General features: G+C 40.0%; 2 protein-coding genes across 4 annotated transcripts in view; both read right to left on the reverse strand.

The window, feature by feature from the left end:
- Positions 1 to 9,328, reverse strand: slx9 (SLX9 ribosome biogenesis factor). The gene is made up of 6 exons (XM_007578176.2): positions 9,027 to 9,328; positions 8,567 to 8,684; positions 4,625 to 4,693; positions 2,303 to 2,474; positions 2,061 to 2,126; positions 1 to 1,098 (listed from the first exon to the last, which is right to left on the reverse strand). Exons 1-6 carry the CDS (start codon positions 9,201 to 9,203, stop codon positions 972 to 974), a joined length of 729 nt encoding a protein of 242 aa, XP_007578238.1. The 5' UTR covers positions 9,204 to 9,328; the 3' UTR covers positions 1 to 971.
- A 954-nt stretch (positions 9,329 to 10,282) lies between these two features.
- Positions 10,283 to 20,912, reverse strand: part of LOC103156201 (1-phosphatidylinositol 4,5-bisphosphate phosphodiesterase delta-4-like) — a 19,927-nt gene continuing 9,297 nt past the window's right edge. For 2 of the 3 annotated variants that reach the window (XM_016664136.1, XM_016664135.1), the window contains exons 10-17: positions 18,077 to 18,244; positions 14,910 to 15,066; positions 14,682 to 14,798; positions 12,897 to 13,075; positions 12,657 to 12,789; positions 11,653 to 11,802; positions 11,037 to 11,332; positions 10,283 to 10,739 (exon numbers count right to left, since the gene is read on the reverse strand). In XM_016664136.1, coding sequence (XP_016519622.1) covers positions 11,241 to 11,332; positions 11,653 to 11,802; positions 12,657 to 12,789; positions 12,897 to 13,075; positions 14,682 to 14,798; positions 14,910 to 15,066; positions 18,077 to 18,244 — 996 coding nt within the window. In that variant the 3' untranslated portion in view covers positions 10,283 to 10,739; positions 11,037 to 11,240. The remainder of the gene's footprint in view (positions 10,740 to 11,036; positions 11,333 to 11,652; positions 11,803 to 12,656; positions 12,790 to 12,896; positions 13,076 to 14,681; positions 14,799 to 14,909; positions 15,067 to 18,076; positions 18,245 to 20,912) is intronic. The other variant, XM_007578177.2, reaches the window with a different exon arrangement.

Raw genomic sequence — 20,912 nt, forward strand, 5'->3', positions numbered from 1 at the left:
TCAATGAGCTGCTCCTTTATTTACTTGCTTACTCTTAAAGCCCCTCCCACCACCATCATCATCATTCTGTGAGTAAGGTGTTGATCATCTCTTCAGCTTCATTCAGGAGACCTGCATCATATCTTACACAAATTAGTTTAAAAAATGTATAAAACACATGTTCATCAGTTTATTGCCATGATTATGTGTGTCTTCCAAACTTTAGTGGACTTTATGTGAAAACAGACAGCAGGCTTAAAGACAGTGTTTCCCAAGCCTGGTCCTCAAGTCACACAGCCCTGCATGTTTTAGATAGCTCCCTGCTTTAGTATTCCTGATTCAGGTGATTACAGTTCAGCAAATGCCTGGAATCAGTTGGGCTGAAGAAAAGAAACACCTAAAACATGCAGGGCTGAGAAACACTGGCTTAAGATACCGTCACCACTCAACATAAACCCCAATAAAATCTGTTGTTGAAGCTTCCAGTCATACCAAATTGACAACATCACACAATATAGTCAGACTATGAAAGCTGAAAGTACAGAAATTCAATGTTTGGTTTTGCAAAGCTCTAATGTCTGTATTTGAGCCTATGCTCTTCCCGTAGCATCCATTATTAATGAGCACTAATGGTCCACATGAGCCCTGAAGCTCCTATTGATTAGGTTTGTCTTACCTCTGATCTAACCACAGCTTACCACCCAGACCCCACTCAGGGTCTTAGAACTTCCAGCTGGGAAGAAGTTCAACATGACATTTCCAGGGGAACAAATTGAGATGCTGAACATCTTTGTGGATGATGATGGCTCCAGCACATGGAGAACTGTTACTGGTGAACAACAAAAGACCAAGAAGACCCTCTAAAGATGTTTGAGAGGGACAAGCAGAAGTGGACGCTTACTGGAAGCTCATTTTTGAAAAACACTCAGAGTCACAATGAAAAGCAGAAGGCTGCAGTCATCAGATGGCCGAGTTTGTGCCTCCACCTGCTACTAACTGGGGCCCTGCTCTTCCTCATGCCTCATCCTCTTCTTTAGCTGCTCTCCAATGTCCAACAGTGGGTTCTGTTTGCTGGAGAGTATCCTGACTGCGTCACTGAAGCGGCTGCTCTCAGTTTCCCTGTGGAAGCAGAGAACAGGTTGACCCTCGGTAACCTAGCCCTTTGTCCCTAGTCCAGTGTTTAACAAACGTTTTCAGGCTGAAGATCACTCTACCCGTTTAACAAACACTCATGGACCACCTATCTTGAATTTGCCCGTACAATAACACATCATCTTAATATATACAACCTGAAATTAAAATATTAGTCTCTTAAATCACTTATTGTTGTCTTCTTTGTTCATTCTAATGAGAAGGGTGAGGCTATTTTGTAAAAGTGTCTGGCCACAACAGAGACATGAGTGAGTCTACTCCAGGTGTTTTGAGTTACTTACTAATGAAAAAGCAGATTCTAAGTTTCCCAATGATGAAAAACTCATGAAAATCAAAAAAGAAGTTATTTACTACAGGTGCTGTGTGCATTACTAAAAGTTTAGAGTCATGTGTAAATTAGAAGCATCATAAAAATATAGACGTAAGTTGCTATGGCAGAAACAAATATTTTCTTTTAGCCCTAAGAAAGCTCAATTTGAATAATTGTTTTATTTGAGATGTTAAGATGTAGTTAGTCGGCGTGGGGCACAGCGCTGCTCACTGCCTCGTCACTGTCATATTGCACACGGCACAGTGGCAGCAGAGCAGCTCCAGGTCAGGGTCAGACCTGGCCACAGTCTAGGTCTGTTGTACAAACAAAAGTTCTGCCACTCACCCACAAAAAGAAACTGAAAAATATTCCTGCAGACATAAATTCTTCCAATCATGCAAGTAGTCCGGGTTTTGTTTTCTTTCCACTGGTATGTTCAGCTTTTCTTCTGAGTGAATATAAGCCACTTATTCACTATTATTTTTAAACACAATCCTTAGGTAAGTTAACTATACACACTTTAAGATCATGTTACAGAAAATGCAAAACCTTGCAAACCACTATGGGGTTCCCCAGTTTGAGACAGACTGTCATCATCGAAGGGAAAAGCGATGCTTACAGCAGTTTACGCTTCTGGGACTGCTTCATCTGGCTGAAGTCTGTCGGCTCAGGCCTCTTCATGGGTCTGAAACAGAAGAACAAAAACATGCTAATGACACCTCTCACCACCTTCTCTTTCATTTAGCAGCGTCTGAACAGAAGTTTGGACATACACTCCATTTTTCTTCTGATGAACCTTCCTGCTCTTTCTTGGACCTGTCATCAAGAACTGAGCACACTAAACTCTGAGCTGGAACTTACGTTTTGTTCTTCCTTGTCTTACGACGGGATCCCAAGGCAGCAGGGGGGCTAATGAGCTGGCAGAGCTCCGGCAGGGCGTCCACCAGCGGCCTCAGGTCTCCCACCACAGGGGTGGCCCGCCGCCGGGCCTCCGCCGCCTGCTTCTCCTTGGCCTCCCTGATGAAGCTGATCTCTGAGAACAGAAACAGAATGATGACAAGAATAAAAACAAGCTAGCATGTTTATCCAAAACATCAGAAATCAGTAGACCCTAAAAGACATTGATCCAAACAGCCGTTTTATGCTTGTTTCATAACTACTGGGTCATCTTTTCATGGTGAGCAAAAAGTCAGTTCAGTCAAGACAGCTGACTTGATCCTGAACTATCATCATTAAAATGATTCAAACATAAATCCATAATGTGTTCTATTTTTTAAATGTGAAACGGTGGATTCTGGAGGGTTTCTTCTTTGAAGAACTGAAAAACACACAACTATGAGAAAATCCAGTAACATTTTACTCCTTGAAGGAAAAGCTCCACAAGAAGAATCTCAAGGTTCTGGAGTGGCCCAGCCAGTCTCCACACCGGAACATAACAGAAAATCTTTGAAGGAAGCTGAGCTAACATGCAGCGTATCCACATGTCTGAGAGAGGAATTTAAATGATTGAACCCTAAAATCTGTGTGGACAGACGGAGCAAAATCCCTGCTACCGTTTGGTAAAGAACTACAGGAAACAGCTGTAGACAAAGGTTCCTGTCGGGCTGAGTGATATGTCTTAAAGATAAAATCTCTTGATTTTTTTTTGTTTGTTTTCAAACCAAATCTAATTTTTGATTTTAATCATGTTTTCCTTCCTTAGAAACAAATGACAGAAAAGATTTTCAAAAACTTGTTTTACTTCAATCATTCCATGTGAGAACTGGTCTGAATTCAAAACCTAACTAAACACAAGCTGTGTGTTTAGTCGAGCTGTAAAGGCTGATGTCACACTGACTGAACTACGGAAATCTTTGGAAAATCTCCTGGTTTTCCAAAAATCTAATTCTTAAACAACAAACTCTATTAGCTGATAAAATTGAGTCACTGCCCAGCTTGTATTGTATTGTTGTATTTTTCTACTATATCGAATACTTATTTCATGCAAGAAAATTATAATTATTCAAAAATCATACTATGATTTGAACATTTTTAGGTCATCTCTCACAGCTGAGATGTACCTACAATGAGGCTTACAAACCTCGTCATTCTTGGTAAGAGGTGAAACTTGAAAAATAAGAACTAAATAATTTTTTTTCCAACTATAACCAATCATAAGAGAGCAATTTTTTCAGATTACTAGAAAACGAAAATATATTTCAGGTCAATCATAATAAAACTGTTAGGTGAGGCAGTCATGCTTTTCTTTTGTCCTTTCATATATTCATTCTTTGTAGACCGAGGAAATCTGGAACAAGCTGTCCTTCTAATTTCTTCCCTAATTCTGGAAAAGCGTCCTCTGTGGAGCCGGGCTCAGATTTCAGCGGGTCTGAGGCAGCAGCCATTAGCACCTAATTATACGCGTGAAGAAGCTGCGTGTTGTGTTACTGAGGAATTGATTGGCTCAGCAGAAGGCTTTGGTTACAGGCTTCATGTCAATTACTGGAGATGATGGCCGCAGAGTTAGAGCAGCAATAATTACACTGAGACACAATAATGGTCCTGAATCCAAAACCCACTCATGCAGTCGGCATGCGTCACATTTGCAGATGGATTCTAAGAAATAAAACACTTCTGAATGTTATGTTCGCTCTAACATTGCTCATTTTTAAGCTAAGCAGACACTTTACGGATAACCACTAATCGCTAAGCGACCCCTGGTTGTTCTCCTGACACATGCAGATTGGATCTGTGGTCATACTGCAAAGTATTGATTAATTCATTTTTCTGGAGTTTTTGAACATCAGAAGAGACAATTTTTAAATGCATCCGATTTGGACTCACAGTGGCTGAAAGGCCACTCTGAGAGGAAGAAGCCATTACTCAAACAGCAACATGAAAAATTTGATTACAGCTTGCAAACGCACTGATGGATCATTTAAAGGGCAAATAAAGTGGAAAACTTTGAATTTAAAGAAAGTCATTATTCTGGCAATTAGCAAATAAAACATAGAATGGTAGCTAAAACAGGAACGTTTTGCTTGATTTCAATCTTAAAAAGTTTATGTAAATATCTGCTTTCAGCTGAATGTGGAGAAATAAATGTTGATGAATGAAGACAGACATTAAAGCATGTGTGCTTTCAGTGAACAGCAGCAGGTCTTCCGTGGTGGAAACATGTTCTTTAGGCACTGATGAACTTACTGCTGAGCCATCTCTCTCTTCTTTCCTTCATCTTCTCTTTCTTTGACTTGAGTTTTGTCTCCACTGGTCCTGTGGCAACAGAATCACAGTTCCATGGTAACACATATAAAACCCGGTTAAACAGGAAAGGTTCCTGGGGCAGAGAATGGAGCTGATCTGCACTCAATTATTTAGATGAAGAAGGTTCAACATGTGGCACAGGGGCCACCTGGAGGTCTGCAGATCATCTTGTTTGGGCCACATATTGACCTGTGAGCACAGGCAGATGGATGCTGTAGTGATGAATTAAAACTTTTAATCTACTGTTTAAAGCATTCTTTTTCTTTCAATTTCAATTAAAAGTAAACAGGATTACAAACATTCAGCAACTTTCACTCAATTTAGAAAAAAGACAATTGACTCAAAAACTGCCGCTGATCCCTCTCTAGATGAATTCTAATGTAAATATAGCATTCCATATGTTGCTTTTTTTTTAACCAGAAACTGCTAAACCAAAAAACAGTGTTCTGTTAACTAATAAATGAGGTGGATAAAATAAAAAAGGAGTGATAGGAAAAGCTCAGCAAGTTGAGGCTAAAATCGTTACAGTAGTTAAGACCTCTAAAATGCTGCGTTTTTATCTGCCACCACGAACCAAACAACACAAGTGTTTGCAGTCAGAACAGGCAAAGATAAGAATCTGATGCTGACTACAGAAACTAGGATAGATAAGAGCGGGGTGGGGGGGGTTTACCACCACTCTGCTCCCATGAGGAGAGTCAGCTTTCTGCTGTTAGATGAAATGGATAGCTGCTGTGATTCTGGCTGAATGGACACAAGGCGACCCTCCAACCCACACACCTTGAATTGTTTCAATGGAAAAAAATGACACAAATTAAAGACGTATTAAGGTCTTTAATCTGCTTACGTGCTTCATGTCTGGGCCTTTTGTTTAGTTAGCCATTTTGAGGAAACACGAAGAGAACCACCTAAAATCAGATGAGATATAAAGCCTCACTATATGGGGTCAAGTTTGGACTGGAATACTCTGCACAGATCACAGGTAAACAGATTAGCATTCATTTCATAAATGAAACCAAACACTGGGAATAAAGATATTTATTGGCTCTACAGGTCTTTATTAACAGTCACTAGACAGAAAATATGTGACAAACCATATTTCAGAATTGTTGCTTCAGCAACTATAAACAGAGAAATACCATCTGAAGTGTATTGAAGGTTCACTGGCTGTGAGATGTAAAAGTGAAGGCTCTGGTACACAGGCTGAAATGAACTCACTTTATTTCACACTAAGTGCACACAAACAACTTCACTTGTTTGGCATCATTATGTTTAACCATCACTTGTGTATGTTGACTCTTAAAGAGGTTTTAACCAGTGAACACCTTCATGTTTACTGTCTGTAGCTCTGGACTGTAAGCAAATTCAACACTCATACTTCATCTTGAGAGGTATTTTAAGAAAGTGCAATAGAAATTTTGTGATAAAACTTCTATTGCATTTGCAATAGAAAAAACAAGCCACAAAGACAATAAAGACAACTGAATCCTAAAAACAAAGGATTCAGAATTTTTAGGATTCAATAACCTTGAATCCTACTATCCAGAAACAGAACCAAACAGTGACCTAAACACAAAGAGTAGAATCAAACTGTGGCTTAAAAACTACTGACAGAGCAAAATAGAAGAATTTATGAACCATTTCACCTTAAAATGAACCATTTCTGCTGATTGCGATGTTAAAATGTGTGGAGTTAAGATCAGACAAAGCCCTCAAATAGTCCAGAGGTACAGTGACCAGTCTGCTGGCGGCCCCTGCTGGTTTCTTCCAGTCAGAGCATTCACAGGAATTAAATATTTAAATAAACCTGGATTTTAAAATGTGTTGACTTTTTTCGTGGATAATATAGTTGGAGAATCATCTATTAGAGCATTATCCTGTCTAAAACAATGACTGTGCCCATTTCCTTCCTGAGGAGAAAATCTGAACTGTTTTCTGCTGCACCAGGCCCCGAGTATTAATGGCATAAAAATTCACATCTTTGTTGTCAGTGAGCTTATTAAACACATTTGGATAGTTTAGAAAAATGTCTAATGTCCTGACAAAACTTTAATTTAATCTCTACATTATTACATCCCAAAACTAGAACACAGACTGCCAAGCAAACTGTAAGACAGCATCAACATCCGGTATTTAGACTTCTTCAATATGGACTCACCTAACCAGATGTTGATGTTTGCTAATGTTCTTTAGCAAGCTGAACTCTTTACTAACTAGGTGAGTTCTGAAGATTATCAGCAGTTCTGGATTTATTTAGGTTTGAGAATTTTCACTCTCGAGGTACGCGGGCTAGATGAGATTTTGTGGGTGTTATAGTGCATAGATGGTCTTGTTTCGACCCAAGGGCTACTAGATTTGTTTAGGTTTGCTGAATACAAATTCAAGTCACAGATTTCAGACTTTTCTTAGAAAAAACAATGTTGAAAATGTTATAATTATGTTTGAAATCCATAGGACTACAGTTAGGCACCAATCTGTGTAGGTCTACCACATAAAAACTGTTGTGATTTGTGGTTGTAAGGAGACAATACATTATATACTATATAGATTATAATGCCAAAATGATTCGCTCACCTGCCTGTCACTTAAATATGAGTATAAGTGACATATTGTCATATTGAACCCATAGGATTCAATATGACGTTGGTGCACCTTTGCAGCTAGAATAGCTTCAACTCTTCTGGGAAGGCTGTCCACAAGGTTTAGCAGTGTTTACAGGGATTTCTGACCATTCTTCCAGAAGCACATTTTTGATGTCACATACTGAGAAGGCCTGGGTCTCACTCTGGTCTAATTCATCCCGAAGCTGTTCTATCGGGTTGAGGTCAGGACTCTGTGCAGGCCAGTTAAGTTCATCCACACCAGACTCTGCCATCATGTCTTTATGCTCTGATGCACAGTCATGTTGGAAGAGGAAGGGGCCAGCTCCAAACTGTTCCCACAAAGTTGGGAGCATGGATTTGTCCAAAATGTCTTGGAAAGCTGAAGCATTCAGAGTTTCTTTCATTGGAACTAAGGGGCCAAGCCCAGCTGCTGGAAAACAAACCAACACCATGATCCCTCCTCCACCAAACTTTACAGTCAGACAAGTACCGTTGTCCTGGCAAGCACCAAACCCAGACTGGTCCATCAGATTGCCAGATAGAGAAGCGCCATTTGTCACTCAAGAGAACATGCCTCTACTGCTCTAGAGTCCAGTGGCGGCCTGCCATACATCACTGCATCTGATGCTTTGCATTGCACTTGGTGATGTATGGCTTGAATGCAGCTGGTCACCATGGAAATCCTTTCCATGAAGCTCTCTGTGCACTGTTCCTGAGCTAATCTGAAGGCCGTGTGAAATTTGGAGTAGTGACGGACTGCAGAAAGTTGGTGACCTCTTTGCGCTATGTGCTTCAGCATCCACTGACCGCTATGTGCATCCACTGACCGCTATGTGCATCCACTGACCGCTATGTGCATCCACTGACCGCTATGTGCATCCACTGACCGCTATGTGCATCCACTGACCCCGCTCCGTCAGTTTACATGACCTACCACTTTGTGGCTGAGTCGCTGTTGTTCCCAAACACTTCCTTTTACTTATAATACAGCTGACAGTCGACTGTGGAATATTTAGGAACAAAGAAATATCATGACTAGATTTGTTGCACAGCTGGCATCCTATTACAGTTTCATGCTGGAATTCACTGAGCTCCTGATAGAGCTTAGAGAATTATTTCACAAGTGTTGGTAGAAACAGTCTACATGTGTAGGTGCCTCATTTTTACAGCTGTGGCCTTGGAAGTGATTAGAACACCTGATTCCCATAATTTGGATGGGTGAGAAAATACATTTGACAATAGTGTACATCGGTAAGGTGCAGCAGAGCGTCAATCTTACCTGTGATGGTGGGCTGGACTTGTGGGCATTCCTCAAAGCTGAGTGTTTGGACCAGGGACTCTGCAGAGATCTTTGTGGCAGCAAATATCCCAGAAGGAAAGAAGCGCTGAGAAATAGTCTGGAAAAATGTAATGAAATCAAAACACATCATTATCATTGTAGAGAAAAGGGCTTATTATGAATCCTTGGGGAGCTCCATTTTCAATAATATATTTTCTTGAATAGCTTTATTCTATTTTTTCTTTTCCTCTTATAAAATCTTTTAACCACCTGTACATCCGATCTTTAACAACCAGCATGGACAGTTTTATCATCAGTCCTCACTTCCACATTATATCGTCGGCACTCGTTATATCAAAAGTACAGCCACCACACTTTCTCTGCTTATCTGTGCTTTATTAATTTTATGGTCCACACAGATTACTTTTAAAATCTGACATTCTGACAGATGATGTATGACCTGTCCTTCGCCTTGGGTCGGTTCTTTGTCCACGGGTGGCGCCGCCGGTGTGTTGTGGAGCTCTAGCGGACTTTGGGACAGCTCCGTCCCGCTGGGCTGAGTGAGGCTGTGGGGACCGTGGAGCTTCACGGCCTCCTGATGGAGCTTCTGACGGACATGTTTCACCTTTCCAACCATGTTAACATCTCCAGGACGTCCAGCTTTTCCTTTTATGCCCACCAGACTACTTGGACCTGTCGTTTCTACTCTACAACGGTGCGTTGAAGACCACGTGGGGTCTGACTGTCTGAACTATCGGAAGTTCATGTTTTTACATTTTAAATGTCGCGTATGTAAATCTGAACTTCTGGTCCAATAATTCAATTTAATATTCTTTTGGTATACGAACATTAGCTAAATTCATTACTGACGGTTTCAGAGTGAATAATAGTTGTTTAGCAACATGAGTTGGAAACGAGAAAGTTACTAAAACCGTAACAGAAAGCACAAATCTTTTATTTTGACGATATTTAACGGAAGTGTTGTGTTAAGTTCAACTTGACACTAATTGTGCCACGGTTTGCTCCGTCGTTAGGAAACAAATTAAAAACGTTCCGCATGCCCAGCATAAAATGTCACAGGGCAGAATGTGTAACATTACTACTACTACTACTACTACTAATAATAATAATAATAATAATAATTTTGAAGAATGTTTTAGTTCACAAGCATCTGGAACGTTTTCCATTTATGTTTTCTGTTGAGATACCAAAAGAATATTAAATTGTCTTCTTGGACCAGAAGTTCAAATTTCTGCTACAAACAACAAGCTGAATTTAAAATGTAAACTGGAACACAAAATTTGAGGTTCTTTATAGTTTATAGTTACAACACAGTTTGTCTCATGGACTGTGTAAGTAGAACCTAGCACAGTCCAACTTGTGAACAGGTAATTTTAAGGTTTCTTGCAAGTTTTAGCTCTTTGCCAGCATCATGTGAATGTTGAAACAACTGGCATGTTGAAAGGCTGATTCAGACGTTTGAATTAGTTACATTGTAGCAGGAATATGGAGAATAGTGATTTCTGCATTAGGATTTGAAAGGATATTTAATTCTTTTTTTATAAAGTTCAGCAGCTGAAACTCACTCAGACTCAGGGTCTGACTGTCACCCAGAACTGTTTGAGAGATTTCAAGCCCTGTTGGATTAACCAAGATAACAGTGACATCATCAGGGATGATCAAATTTGTAGTCCACCTTTTAAAGAAAAGGAACTATTCAATGAAAGTCTTTTATTTCTTCCTGATTGTGCTCATTGAAAATATGTCCAATACAAAAACGGTTTACAGTTTGCTATAAATATCATGGTATAAATACAAAAATAAATTCACACAATTATTTATTATATACATACACTGAATTGTGAGGAGTTCCTCACTTCATCTTCAACTCAGACCAACATGCTTCAAAGAGAAGGTGGGAAAAGGCTGTCCACCGAAACTGTGTGTAAGAACTCCATCATGATTTTCCATCATGGGTGACATGACTGTAGGAGCCAAACTGACGACAGGAGGAATACAGATGACTACACAAAGCAAGGGACTGAATTTCCTGACTAATATCTGGTGGCACATTCTCCACTACAGCACAATAATAGCAGAAATGCACATGCATGCAGTCACTAACAACCCAACACGCACGCACGCACGCACGCACGCACGCACACACACACACCTGTTTGCGTGGCTATCTTTGTGGGGACTTTCCATTGACTTCCATTCATTTCTACAGCCTAAACCTTACCTTTACCCTTTTCCTAACCCTAAACGTCACATATCTAACCCTACCCAAAACTCAATTCATACCTTAGTCCTAACTCTGACCCCTGACCCAAAAACAGGGTTTCCCCTTGTGGGGACCAGGCTCCGGTCCCCACAAGAAGCAATTGGTCCCCACAACGAGCAATTGGTCCCCACAACATAGTATATGTCAGGAAAATCGTCCCCACAAGTATTACAAACAAACGCGCACACCTACACACACAAAGACAGAGAGCAGCCATCCTTGCATCAGCTCTTTAGAATCTCTTCTCATTTGGCATAACATTTCCATTTACTTCAAATAAGAATATTGCAATACTAACATTCAATCTAATGCTTTATGAGACAAATATAAATGGACTCCCATTATTAAATACAATGTGGAAGGTTGTTCTTTGCAGAACTTCTGTTCAGGTCATTCCAGATCTGTGATCCTGACATGAACAAACAAGGATGAGGGAGAAATCCTGGTTCCATCTCTGGACAAAAGGTGAATGTGACGATAACCTAAAGAACACAGAACCAAACCACGAACATTAGGTAGCAGGAGTGGAAACAGCTGTTTGACAGAAACACTTAAGTTGTTTTAAACATCCATCTTTAGGAATAATAACTGCGTTTAATAACCCTTCAGTTGGACCGTACTTTGTCTCCTTTATTATTCTCTGTTTGAAATCCTTTTCATGATCAAATATTGGAAAAAATGGTGGAAAAATAACATTGGAATTTTTTATACAACACATTTGATGGTAACGCATCCTCCTTTTGTTCTTCAATTAAATCAGAAGAATAGAACAAGGTGATTAAAAAAGATCAAAAAGATCTACCTTTTTGCATGCAGCTGAGTGGGAGTGTAAATTGCCCCACAAAGTCGTTTTTGGATGTCTTATCGTAGTCTTCCACCACAAAGCGGACCAGAGCCAGCTCGGGTGTGTGGATGGTGAAGCGCAGAGTATCATTCCACAGGGGATTGAATCCTGGAAAACAAATCAACTGGTATCTTCTGTAACACATATCACTCAGCTTGTGAGGAAAAAAAGTCTTATCACACAAACAGGACCTAATAAAAGTATTCACATCTTTTCTGTTAAGACTTTTTGTTGGATTAAAAGCACAAACTTCAATGATTTTTATGTGTCCAACCAACACAAATTGGAAAGAACTTGATACGAGATTTTCAACTATTATTTTACCAATACAATGTGTAATTAGTTCCCTTTACAATGATACCTTGAAGTAAAATCCAACCAATTACCGCCAGTCGTCAACTATAGTAAACAGAGTCCATGTGTGTGATGTATTCTGAGTGTAAATCCTCCTGTTTTTTGAAGGTCTCAGAGATACAAAGCATGGCTTAACCAAAGTCCAGACCTAACTTCAACGGAGAATCTGTGGCAAGAATTGAAAACTGATGTTAACAGATGTTCACTAGATATCAGCCACTTTCAACCCAGTTATAATTATGGACTGCTTTGCGATGTTCTATCACATATTAAAGGTAAAACACAAAGTGTGAAAAAGTCCATAGGCTTTGAAGAACTTTACAGGATTTTGCATTTAGACTGTAATGAAAATTGTTTTTTTTAACTTATTTTCCAATTAGTTTGAATGCAGGAGAAGCTCCAATCAGAAAAGTTTGCTCAATATATCAATTTTGTTCTTTTGCTTTCTGTTTTTTTTTTTAATGACATGTTCTTATGAAATGTACAGACGTAAAGAAAATACAATGTGGTGCTCTTCTAACGAATACATAGTTCTGAATTTCTAGCAGTAGGGTCATGTAAATGGTGCACACTGGAATATGAACAGTGCAGAGCTCAACCTGTCATACCGTTGTTTTCAATGTGTCTGGTTTCCTGTTTGGCCTGGTCCATCAGAACTCCATGGATCTCCACTCTGACTAGAGGATCCACTATACAATCCTCTTTGATGTTGACTTTAGGCAACTGCTGGCCACTTATCACCTTTATGAAAGGGCAGTAAAACACATGCAGTCATTGCAGGATCCTGTCCAGCCTATGAAGCCAACTCCTGAGAACAAAAATCATTGTTTCATTTAGGTGGGTTGTACCTGAATGGTGAGGACGATGGGTTGGTAGTCATCTCGTTTCTGAGGCAGGTCAGGGTCAAACCTGTCGTTTTTGTCTCTCATGAAGGCTGGCTTCAGGACGTAGCCACAGCGGCCATTCTGACTGAACAGACCATCATTTAAATCCATCCCCTCCCCAGCTGTCTGGAAATTCAGTGCAACTGGGTGGAAAAGTGACGAAATGTATGCTGTTACTCATTATAATTCTCAGTCCATTACATAAAACTGATCCAAACGGACCACCAGGTGGAACTGGGCCGTCATGACCAACATTTTCGATTAATTCTGATTTGTTGCCCCCAAAATCAGTGAGTTTTGTTGTTCTTAGATATATTTACAAGATATCTCCTTGGAATGACAAAGTTCTTTAATTAAAAAAAAAAAATGTTTCCAAGTACATATTTGAAACATTTTTGTGGGAAATCCTGATAATTGTGGGCAATTATCAGGATTTAGTTTGTATTTAACACTAGACATAAAATTTGTACTACAATGTTGAAAAATGTCTGCTTCATAATGATGATGTATGTATTAGTTGTAACAATAGATTTATTTCAGAAATATTTATTTTAGATGTGAAAACAATACAGTAATACTGTAGGCTGTTTAGTTTTTATTCATTTGAATAAAATATTGTCACACCGATGTTGCCATGTAGTTTACACTGCAATGCATTCTGGGTAAATGATGTATGCTTGGTCTGTTTGCACCAACTCCGTCCAGTCAAAACAGCAATGAGTAAAGTCATTAAGCGTTTTCAATTTTAACCAGAGCGTTGAAATCCATGGAAATGTAGGTGATGGAGATGAGAAGACCAAACGGAGGAAGAAGAAAGAGTTGGCAGAAGGAGCTGGTGTTTGTGCTGCTGCCGTCACCTTCCGCTTCATAAATGAAACAATGTATGGCACATACCTCTGATCGGACTGTGATCGGGTAAGTAGCTCTACGTCCAGTCCGGTAACAGCTGTTTAGGGTCCAGTCTTTAGTCCAGTGTCGGGTCGGTGGTTTTACATTTGGTACCAGTGGCAGTAGCAATAGCTCCGTTAGCATTTAAAAGAGTTCCCAATGCTGCCTGGCTTTCCTGTTTTGCCCAGCAACTTTCTCTTGGTAGCCAGATACTTGAACAAATTATTCAAAATCTTCTGGAGAAAAATGTTGAGGACATAAATGTAAGTCCTTGGGAAGTTGTGTTCGGCTCTGTCCTGCACTTGTCTTTTTTTTAAGTGAGAAAACTCACCTGACTATTCCTTTTTTTTTCCCTTTTTTTTTCAAATTACAGCCAACAGCGACACATTGTGATACTGTCTAAATTTACACTGGTCAAAAGCAACATGATAAACAGCCAGTCTGGAAAAATTAGCCTTTTTGCGTTTGCTCTGTAGATTCCATTACAGAATGGTCCCAACTACATCATCAACCTATCATGCATTGCACAGGTGAAACAATGGTGACCTTCATGGGTGAAAAACATAACAAAAGATACAAATTTAAAAAAATAATAATTATGAGTTTTTTCACACATCACAAACAACAGCTATTTTTAGGCCAACGTGTTCAATTAATTGTGGATCCCTTTAAGATCCCTTTAAAGGCCAGTTCTTGTGCATACTTCACAAGACCTTGGTGCAGAACCCTAGGAATAAAAGCCCTTCAGAAGATATCAGCATACAAAATTGCAACCAGTTCAGCCATAAGGAAATACATAGGAGGCAGAGCACATTGTGTGATTTGTCTGATCAGAACCAGTAAACTTTCGGTTGTAGTCACCTATTTGGGACCCAGCATTCCACATTTCCTGGGGATTGAAATTGGAAGAGTCAGTTCGGAAGCCAGTGGGATATACCCTGGTCAGTTGCCGGGCATTATGGTGCACAAACTCTGCTCCTGGAAAGGAAATGATCCAGTGCAATTCACAACAACACAAAGATATTTTGTGCAGACATTAATGCTAAATATGAAAATGTCTGATATTTATGATGGATGGATGGAACTAACCAGCCTCTCGTAGGAGCTTGCGAGCTTTGGACTCTGTAAAAGAGGCCACTTCATAGAACTTGGAGTGGATACGGGCATGTTTGAAGCTCCTGAAGTGGACACTCTTGCAGTAGACCACACAGTCTGACAGCTCTTTAGACAAACGCTGCTTTGACTTCTATGGACAGAAACAAATGATAGAAATACAACTGTAACAGTAAATCACAGCTTACTTTTACTTTGATAGCAAAGAGAAAAATATATGGCTTTTAATCACTGTGTTGCTCACAAAGGGAGCAAAGCACGGCCCCTTTTGTGAGCAGTGGCCCACTGTCATTGGTCTACATATCACAGTTAAAATGCCAGGTGTTTGAAATTTAACTAAATTATTTACAAACTTTCCACATATGGAAACATTTATGTAAGAGACAAAATTGTCATTTTGTGACATTACTCATTATTGAGTATGATTATTATATACTTTTTGTATATTTAGATATTTTCTTAATAGGAAAAGATCAGCTTTTAGTATGTTTTTATGTGAAAACGCCATCTAGTGGAAATACTGAAAAATGATGTGAGAAGCGTTGCGTGACAGATCAGAAATAAAATGGATGTAAAGTAGTTAGCCTGGTTCCATCCAGTGTTTTGATCTTTAGTGGAGTGCTGTGCAAGACTTAAGAAATGTTTTGATATCTGCTGAAAGAGAAAAGTAAAGTTCACCTTTCATAAGGCTTTTTGTTGTAAATATTTCTTTACTTCATTGACAAATGCACAAGAGCACATGGTGGACAGAAACGTTGTCAGCTAAAAACCAAGCTAATAAATGTAAATAAGAAGAAACTGAAATTCTATAGTTGTTTTAACTGAAACGTACAAGCAGCCATTGCAGCTCATCTTGTACTATTCAACTCAATAAGAAGCAAATCTGGAGGGGAAATGTGAATAACCCATACATGTTCCTGTCATTAAACAAATACTTGGCTGAAACACTTTTTGATTTAGTTTTTATGTTTCAGCCTTTTTTGGCAGGAGTGTGTAAACTTCTCTGTTCTTGGCTTGGTAGTATCTGTCCACTACTCCTTCAAAAACAAAACCAGATTGTCAGGCATCTCTAGTCCACAACCTTCTTCAAGTGAGTTCTGCAAATTCTCTGTCAGACTTAGTTCTGGATTCTGAGAAACATTGCCCTATAAAGGTCCAGTTTGTTCAACCTAATGTGAATATTTATGTCACAAAGCCACCTGTCTGATGTCCCAACTTTGAAGTTTTATCGCTCTCACAGCATGAGGTCTTTCTATTATACCCACGAACTAGCTGTGCATTAACATCACCTGACTGTTATTTCAGTCAACCACATGATATCGTGAACCCTTGTGCTGAAAACAAATCCCATGGTGAGTGGAAGTGATACCCCACTGCAATGTGAAGGAGGCATGTCGGCATGGTTCCTGTCATGGCTGCTCAGATCAAAGGTTCTGCACAGTGAGACTGTCGGAGCACCTCTGTATGCTGCCTTCCTGGTTGCTTTCACATGAAAGCCAATCTGTGAGGGCATTCCTGCCCTCCGCTGGCACTATCACCTTCACCTGTCTATAAGACAGAGACACAGACACCTAAACCATGAACCTCTGTTCATGGTTTAGGTGTCTGTGTCTCTGCACAGGGGAGCTTATGTCACTGTCAAAAGCCTCACCTCTGATGAATGTGCTAACAAGTCTCAGTAGAAGTTCATGTTTTGTTCTGATGCTTTTTACCAAACAGGACTGTGAGTGCTCAGTGGGTTTGTGTCCACTGAAATAGATGCATTAACCCAAAGTTTAACAAAACAAGTTCAGTGAGTGAGTTTGGGACTCAAAGAGGCACAGTTCTTTCCAGTAGAGAACCTAAAGATAAAATAAGAGATTCAAGAACTGAATATTATACTATGCTTTTTTAGCACTGTTATTCCAACTTACAAACTTTTAGAGAAGGTAAGCTGGTTCTGCTGTACTCCAGCAGAACACTCATGACTCTGTGGGTCATCAGTGTGCAAGTTGATCACATCATGTAACAGCCTGTCTCTGTTCCCTGCTTTTCAAACCGTTTTTATTTTTTATGAAAGGGTAAAAGGGGTTACCAAGTGGCATAGTGGTTCATGCTGCTTCCTTGCAAGAAAGAATCCCAGCATGAGGTCTGAGCCTCCCTGCCACAGTCTACAAACTTGACTTTTGGGTTAACACTGGTTGCTTTATATTGTCTCTAGTTATGAGTCTGTGTATATGTATGGGTGTCTGTCCTGCCTCTCACACCCCGCAAACTCTACCCCCACTTATTTGTAGCAACAGAGATTATGACTAATCAATAGTCCACTCACCAATGGATGCTGAGTAGGTTGTTGTTGTTTTCCCCCAGGTCCAATGTGGAAATAATATTTATAATTAAATGCAACAATAGAACTTGGTTTAATGTAAAACTTTATGCTTTCAAAGATTCTCCTGGATTTAGCTGTGTCAGTTCTGACAAGTTTTTGTGTTCCTTCAGAAGAACTTTAGCATGATGCTACTGTGTGAAACATGTGAAAAGTCTAGCATTCATTTTTATTTATATAAATGAATATAAATATAAATATAATACATTATATAATACTATGTTATATTATATTAATTATATTATATATAAATGAATGCCTGACTTTTCACACTTTCATTTGTGTAAATTGCTCTGAAAAAGTGTGATTTAGTTATAATCACTTTAACCTTCAATAAAATCCACTGAGGTTTATTATTGTTACAAGAATTTAAATTTGAAGACAAGATGAGGGAAATTCCAATTGCTACAAATGGGTTTACAAGGAACTCCATGGGCTTTAGTCTTCACTTTCATATTCGTATGTGAATACAGTCAATGTCCTGCATAAATCCTAAAATTATAGAAAACGTTAAAATAGTCCAGGAAATATAATGGGCCAGACAGCAATCAATTATTTTGACGTCCTTTATCGAAACAGGGTGAATATATTGGGGACTACCTTAATCTATTAAACGTTTAATTCATTCATCACATGCCACTTCCTGATTAAAAGCTCAACAGCGGCTTAAAATCTAATAAAACAGATGGTTCTGAGAGTAGATGAGCCAGGATTATCAGATTGTGTAAAAGACAGTTTGGGTCTAAGACACAGAAACTGAACAGGTGAGCAAACCCACCTTCACTCTGCGCCGGATACTCTCACGATGTAGAATATCTTCGTCTATTTCTGCTACTTCATCTTCATCACTGACCTCTCCCGTCAGCGAGTCTTCAACAGTCCCATTGAGTGTTTCCTCTAAACCACCAATTTTTTTTGCTTTCAGAAGAATCTTCCCTTTAAGTTCCTGAAAAAGATACAATACTGAGACATGGACTCTGGTGTTATTTGTAAGCAGTGTCTGCAATAATTAGGCCCGAGCAGCTAAGCGCTGCGAAGGCCTATTGAAATTGTGCTGTAAATTATTAAGCTTCCGTAAAGTAAATTGGCTTTTTGGAGGCTTTATCATATTCAAAAACTCACCAAACTTGGCGGACGCGTCGAGACTATGAAAAATTAACAACAACAAATAGTTGTTTCAGAACAACTATGAAAAACGTATTTTAAGGTCAATGCAAAAATCGCAAACGAAATGGCTCAACGGCGCCACCTAGAAACTTTCAAAAGACCCTTTCCTATTAACTTACTTCATCATAGAGACTTGAAATTTGGTACACTTGTAGAGCTCCCCAAGACGCTCAGAATTTACAATTAATGTCATAGTGCAAGTATGACAGGAAGTCGGCCATTTTGGATTGAAGTTGCGATTTTGACCCCATATTGGCCATTTACAGCCTTCGCATTTGATCGAACTCCTCCTAGGGATTTCGATCGATCAGCTTCAAACTTGGTCAGTTGGTTCATAAGGCATGGCCGATTAAAAGTTATCAAAGGTTTGCGTTTGATAACGCAAACCTTTGACAACCCCCGTGCCTGCTAAAGGGTGGTTTCCTGGGGTCAAAGTTCACCTATTCGCAATGAAACACAAAGCTATTATAACTTACACAAAAACTCACAGAGGCACCAAACTTTCAGTGATTGATCGTCATCGGGTGCCCTACAATTCCCAATGGTCAAATGATGACATCACTTAGGCCATGCCCCCTGAGAACAGGAAGAGTTATATTTTACTGTGAACGGTCACTATCTGATCCCTTTGACCTAATCAACATCAAACTGTGTCCAGAGACAGAAGACATGTTGGTGTGTTGTGGATTACAACCCTGTTTGTTTTCAATGGAATAGTTGGGCGTGGTGGCGTGGCGAAGTGACCCATAACGCCGTCGCCATATGTTTGGCCGTCAATTCCACAGTTTCAAGCCGAGCTGCACCAAACTCAGTAGGTTGGATCCTTATCGGCCCCCAGACAGGAATCCATAAAAATATTTGGTGGGCGTGGCCTAATGTCACAACAGCACCCTCTAGAATATTTTAAATGCTCAGCCCCAAGCCATGCTTTATCTCAGAATTATGAAACTTGGTACACATATGTATCTGGTCAGGCCCTACAAAAAAGTCTCTTGGAGCCATGGTCCAAACCCCACAGGAAGTCAGCCATTTTGGATAAAAGCTGCAATTTCCTGTTTTTCAGAGACGTCGCATGTGATCGAACTCCTACTACAACTTTTGAGATACAGACTTCAAACTCACTCAGCACACTCTTGAGACATGAAAGGTCAAAAGTTATCACAGGATTTTTTGTACATCAAAGCATGTGGTGGTGGCTAAGTGCAAAACTTTGACTATTCGCCATAAAACATCAAGATGCGATAACTTCCACATAGAAGGTCACAGCTCCATAAGACTTCCTATGTCTGACTACAGACCAGCCCTCATAACATTTAGGTGGTCAATTGATGACATCATCTTAGCCCTGCCCACTTCCGACAGGAAGACACCTGTTTTTTCTACTGTATGTCTTACATTTACTCTATGATTCATATGGGTTTAATCCTGTGCCAACTGACATAAAATGACATGATGATGAACTCTGTCAATGCTGGCTGAATCATGTAAGTGGCAAAATGCCGAGTTGTAGTCTCTCGCCATCTGCATATGGTTGTCTCTAAATCAAACATGGAGCATCCGATTGGCACCAAACTGGATATGTATGACCTTTATTCACCGCTAAGGGGCCCAACAGCCTTGAATTGTAATGTGACTCCACCGCGCCCCCTAGGTTATTCAATCAGCTATATCTCCTCGCTACATCGGCCCATCTGCACCAGATTTTTGGTGCATCGTCGAGGAGCACTGCAGAACTCATCGATGAGTACGGCCTTGGCAGACGGGTGCAGGAGCTGCGCGAGAGCATCCGCGGTGGCTGGCGGGCGGCGGTGCTTGGACCCCTGCAGTGGCCAATAGGCCGGAGCGGCGCTGAGCTGCTAGGGCCGCTCGAGGCTGCTTGCAGCTTTAATTCTTGTTGTATTTAGAGGAAAATGCTATTTGTATAACATTTTACAAATGCTGCTTGCATTTCCTTTTAATTCATGTAAAGCACTTTGAATTGCCCTGTTGCTCAAAATGTGCGATATAAATAAAATTACCTTACCTTACCTTAGGACAGTGGTTCCCAAACTATTTCTGGGCTTACAAATAGCTGTCTGGTTGAACGATGTGTGTGAGCGAAGGGGGTGGATTCTTAGAGACTCCCTGTTATACTCAGCCCCGGCTCCAGACAAACAAGGGGGGGAATCAACTTTTTGGGGGGCAACATAGACAACAACACCAGTAGCCTACAAGCTACTTGTTAACAAGTTTAAGGTGCTGAATTGATATTAGCTAGCTAGTCATCTTTTAGCTAACATTACCAGCATCCAACAGCTTTACTCAACAGTCTGTTTGTTCGAGGGAAAAACTGTGAAAAGTTCTTTGCGTTTTGCTGGTTTGCTGCCATGATTCTAACACACCTGTGTATCTCTGCACAGCAGCAGCAGGTCTCCGTCATAGGTGGAAACCCAGCGCGAGCATAGTAG

The sequence above is a fragment of the Poecilia formosa genome, unplaced genomic scaffold (assembly GCF_000485575.1).
Source record: "Poecilia formosa unplaced genomic scaffold, Poecilia_formosa-5.1.2 Scaffold469, whole genome shotgun sequence".
Taxonomy (NCBI): domain Eukaryota; kingdom Metazoa; phylum Chordata; class Actinopteri; order Cyprinodontiformes; family Poeciliidae; genus Poecilia; species Poecilia formosa.

Bases quoted from the DNA above. Each gene is read 5' to 3' on its own strand.
- slx9 (XM_007578176.2), bottom strand. From the start codon at position 9,203: ATGGTTGGAAAGGTGAAACATGTCCGTCAGAAGCTCCATCAGGAGGCC. The intron at 8,685-9,026 runs GTCATACATCAT...ACATTTTTCCAG, and splicing joins CGACCCAAGGCGAAGGACAG to ACTATTTCTCAGCGCTTCTT. The intron at 4,694-8,566 runs GTAAGATTGACG...CTGTTGCCACAG, and splicing joins AGTCCAGCCCACCATCACAG to GACCAGTGGAGACAAAACTC.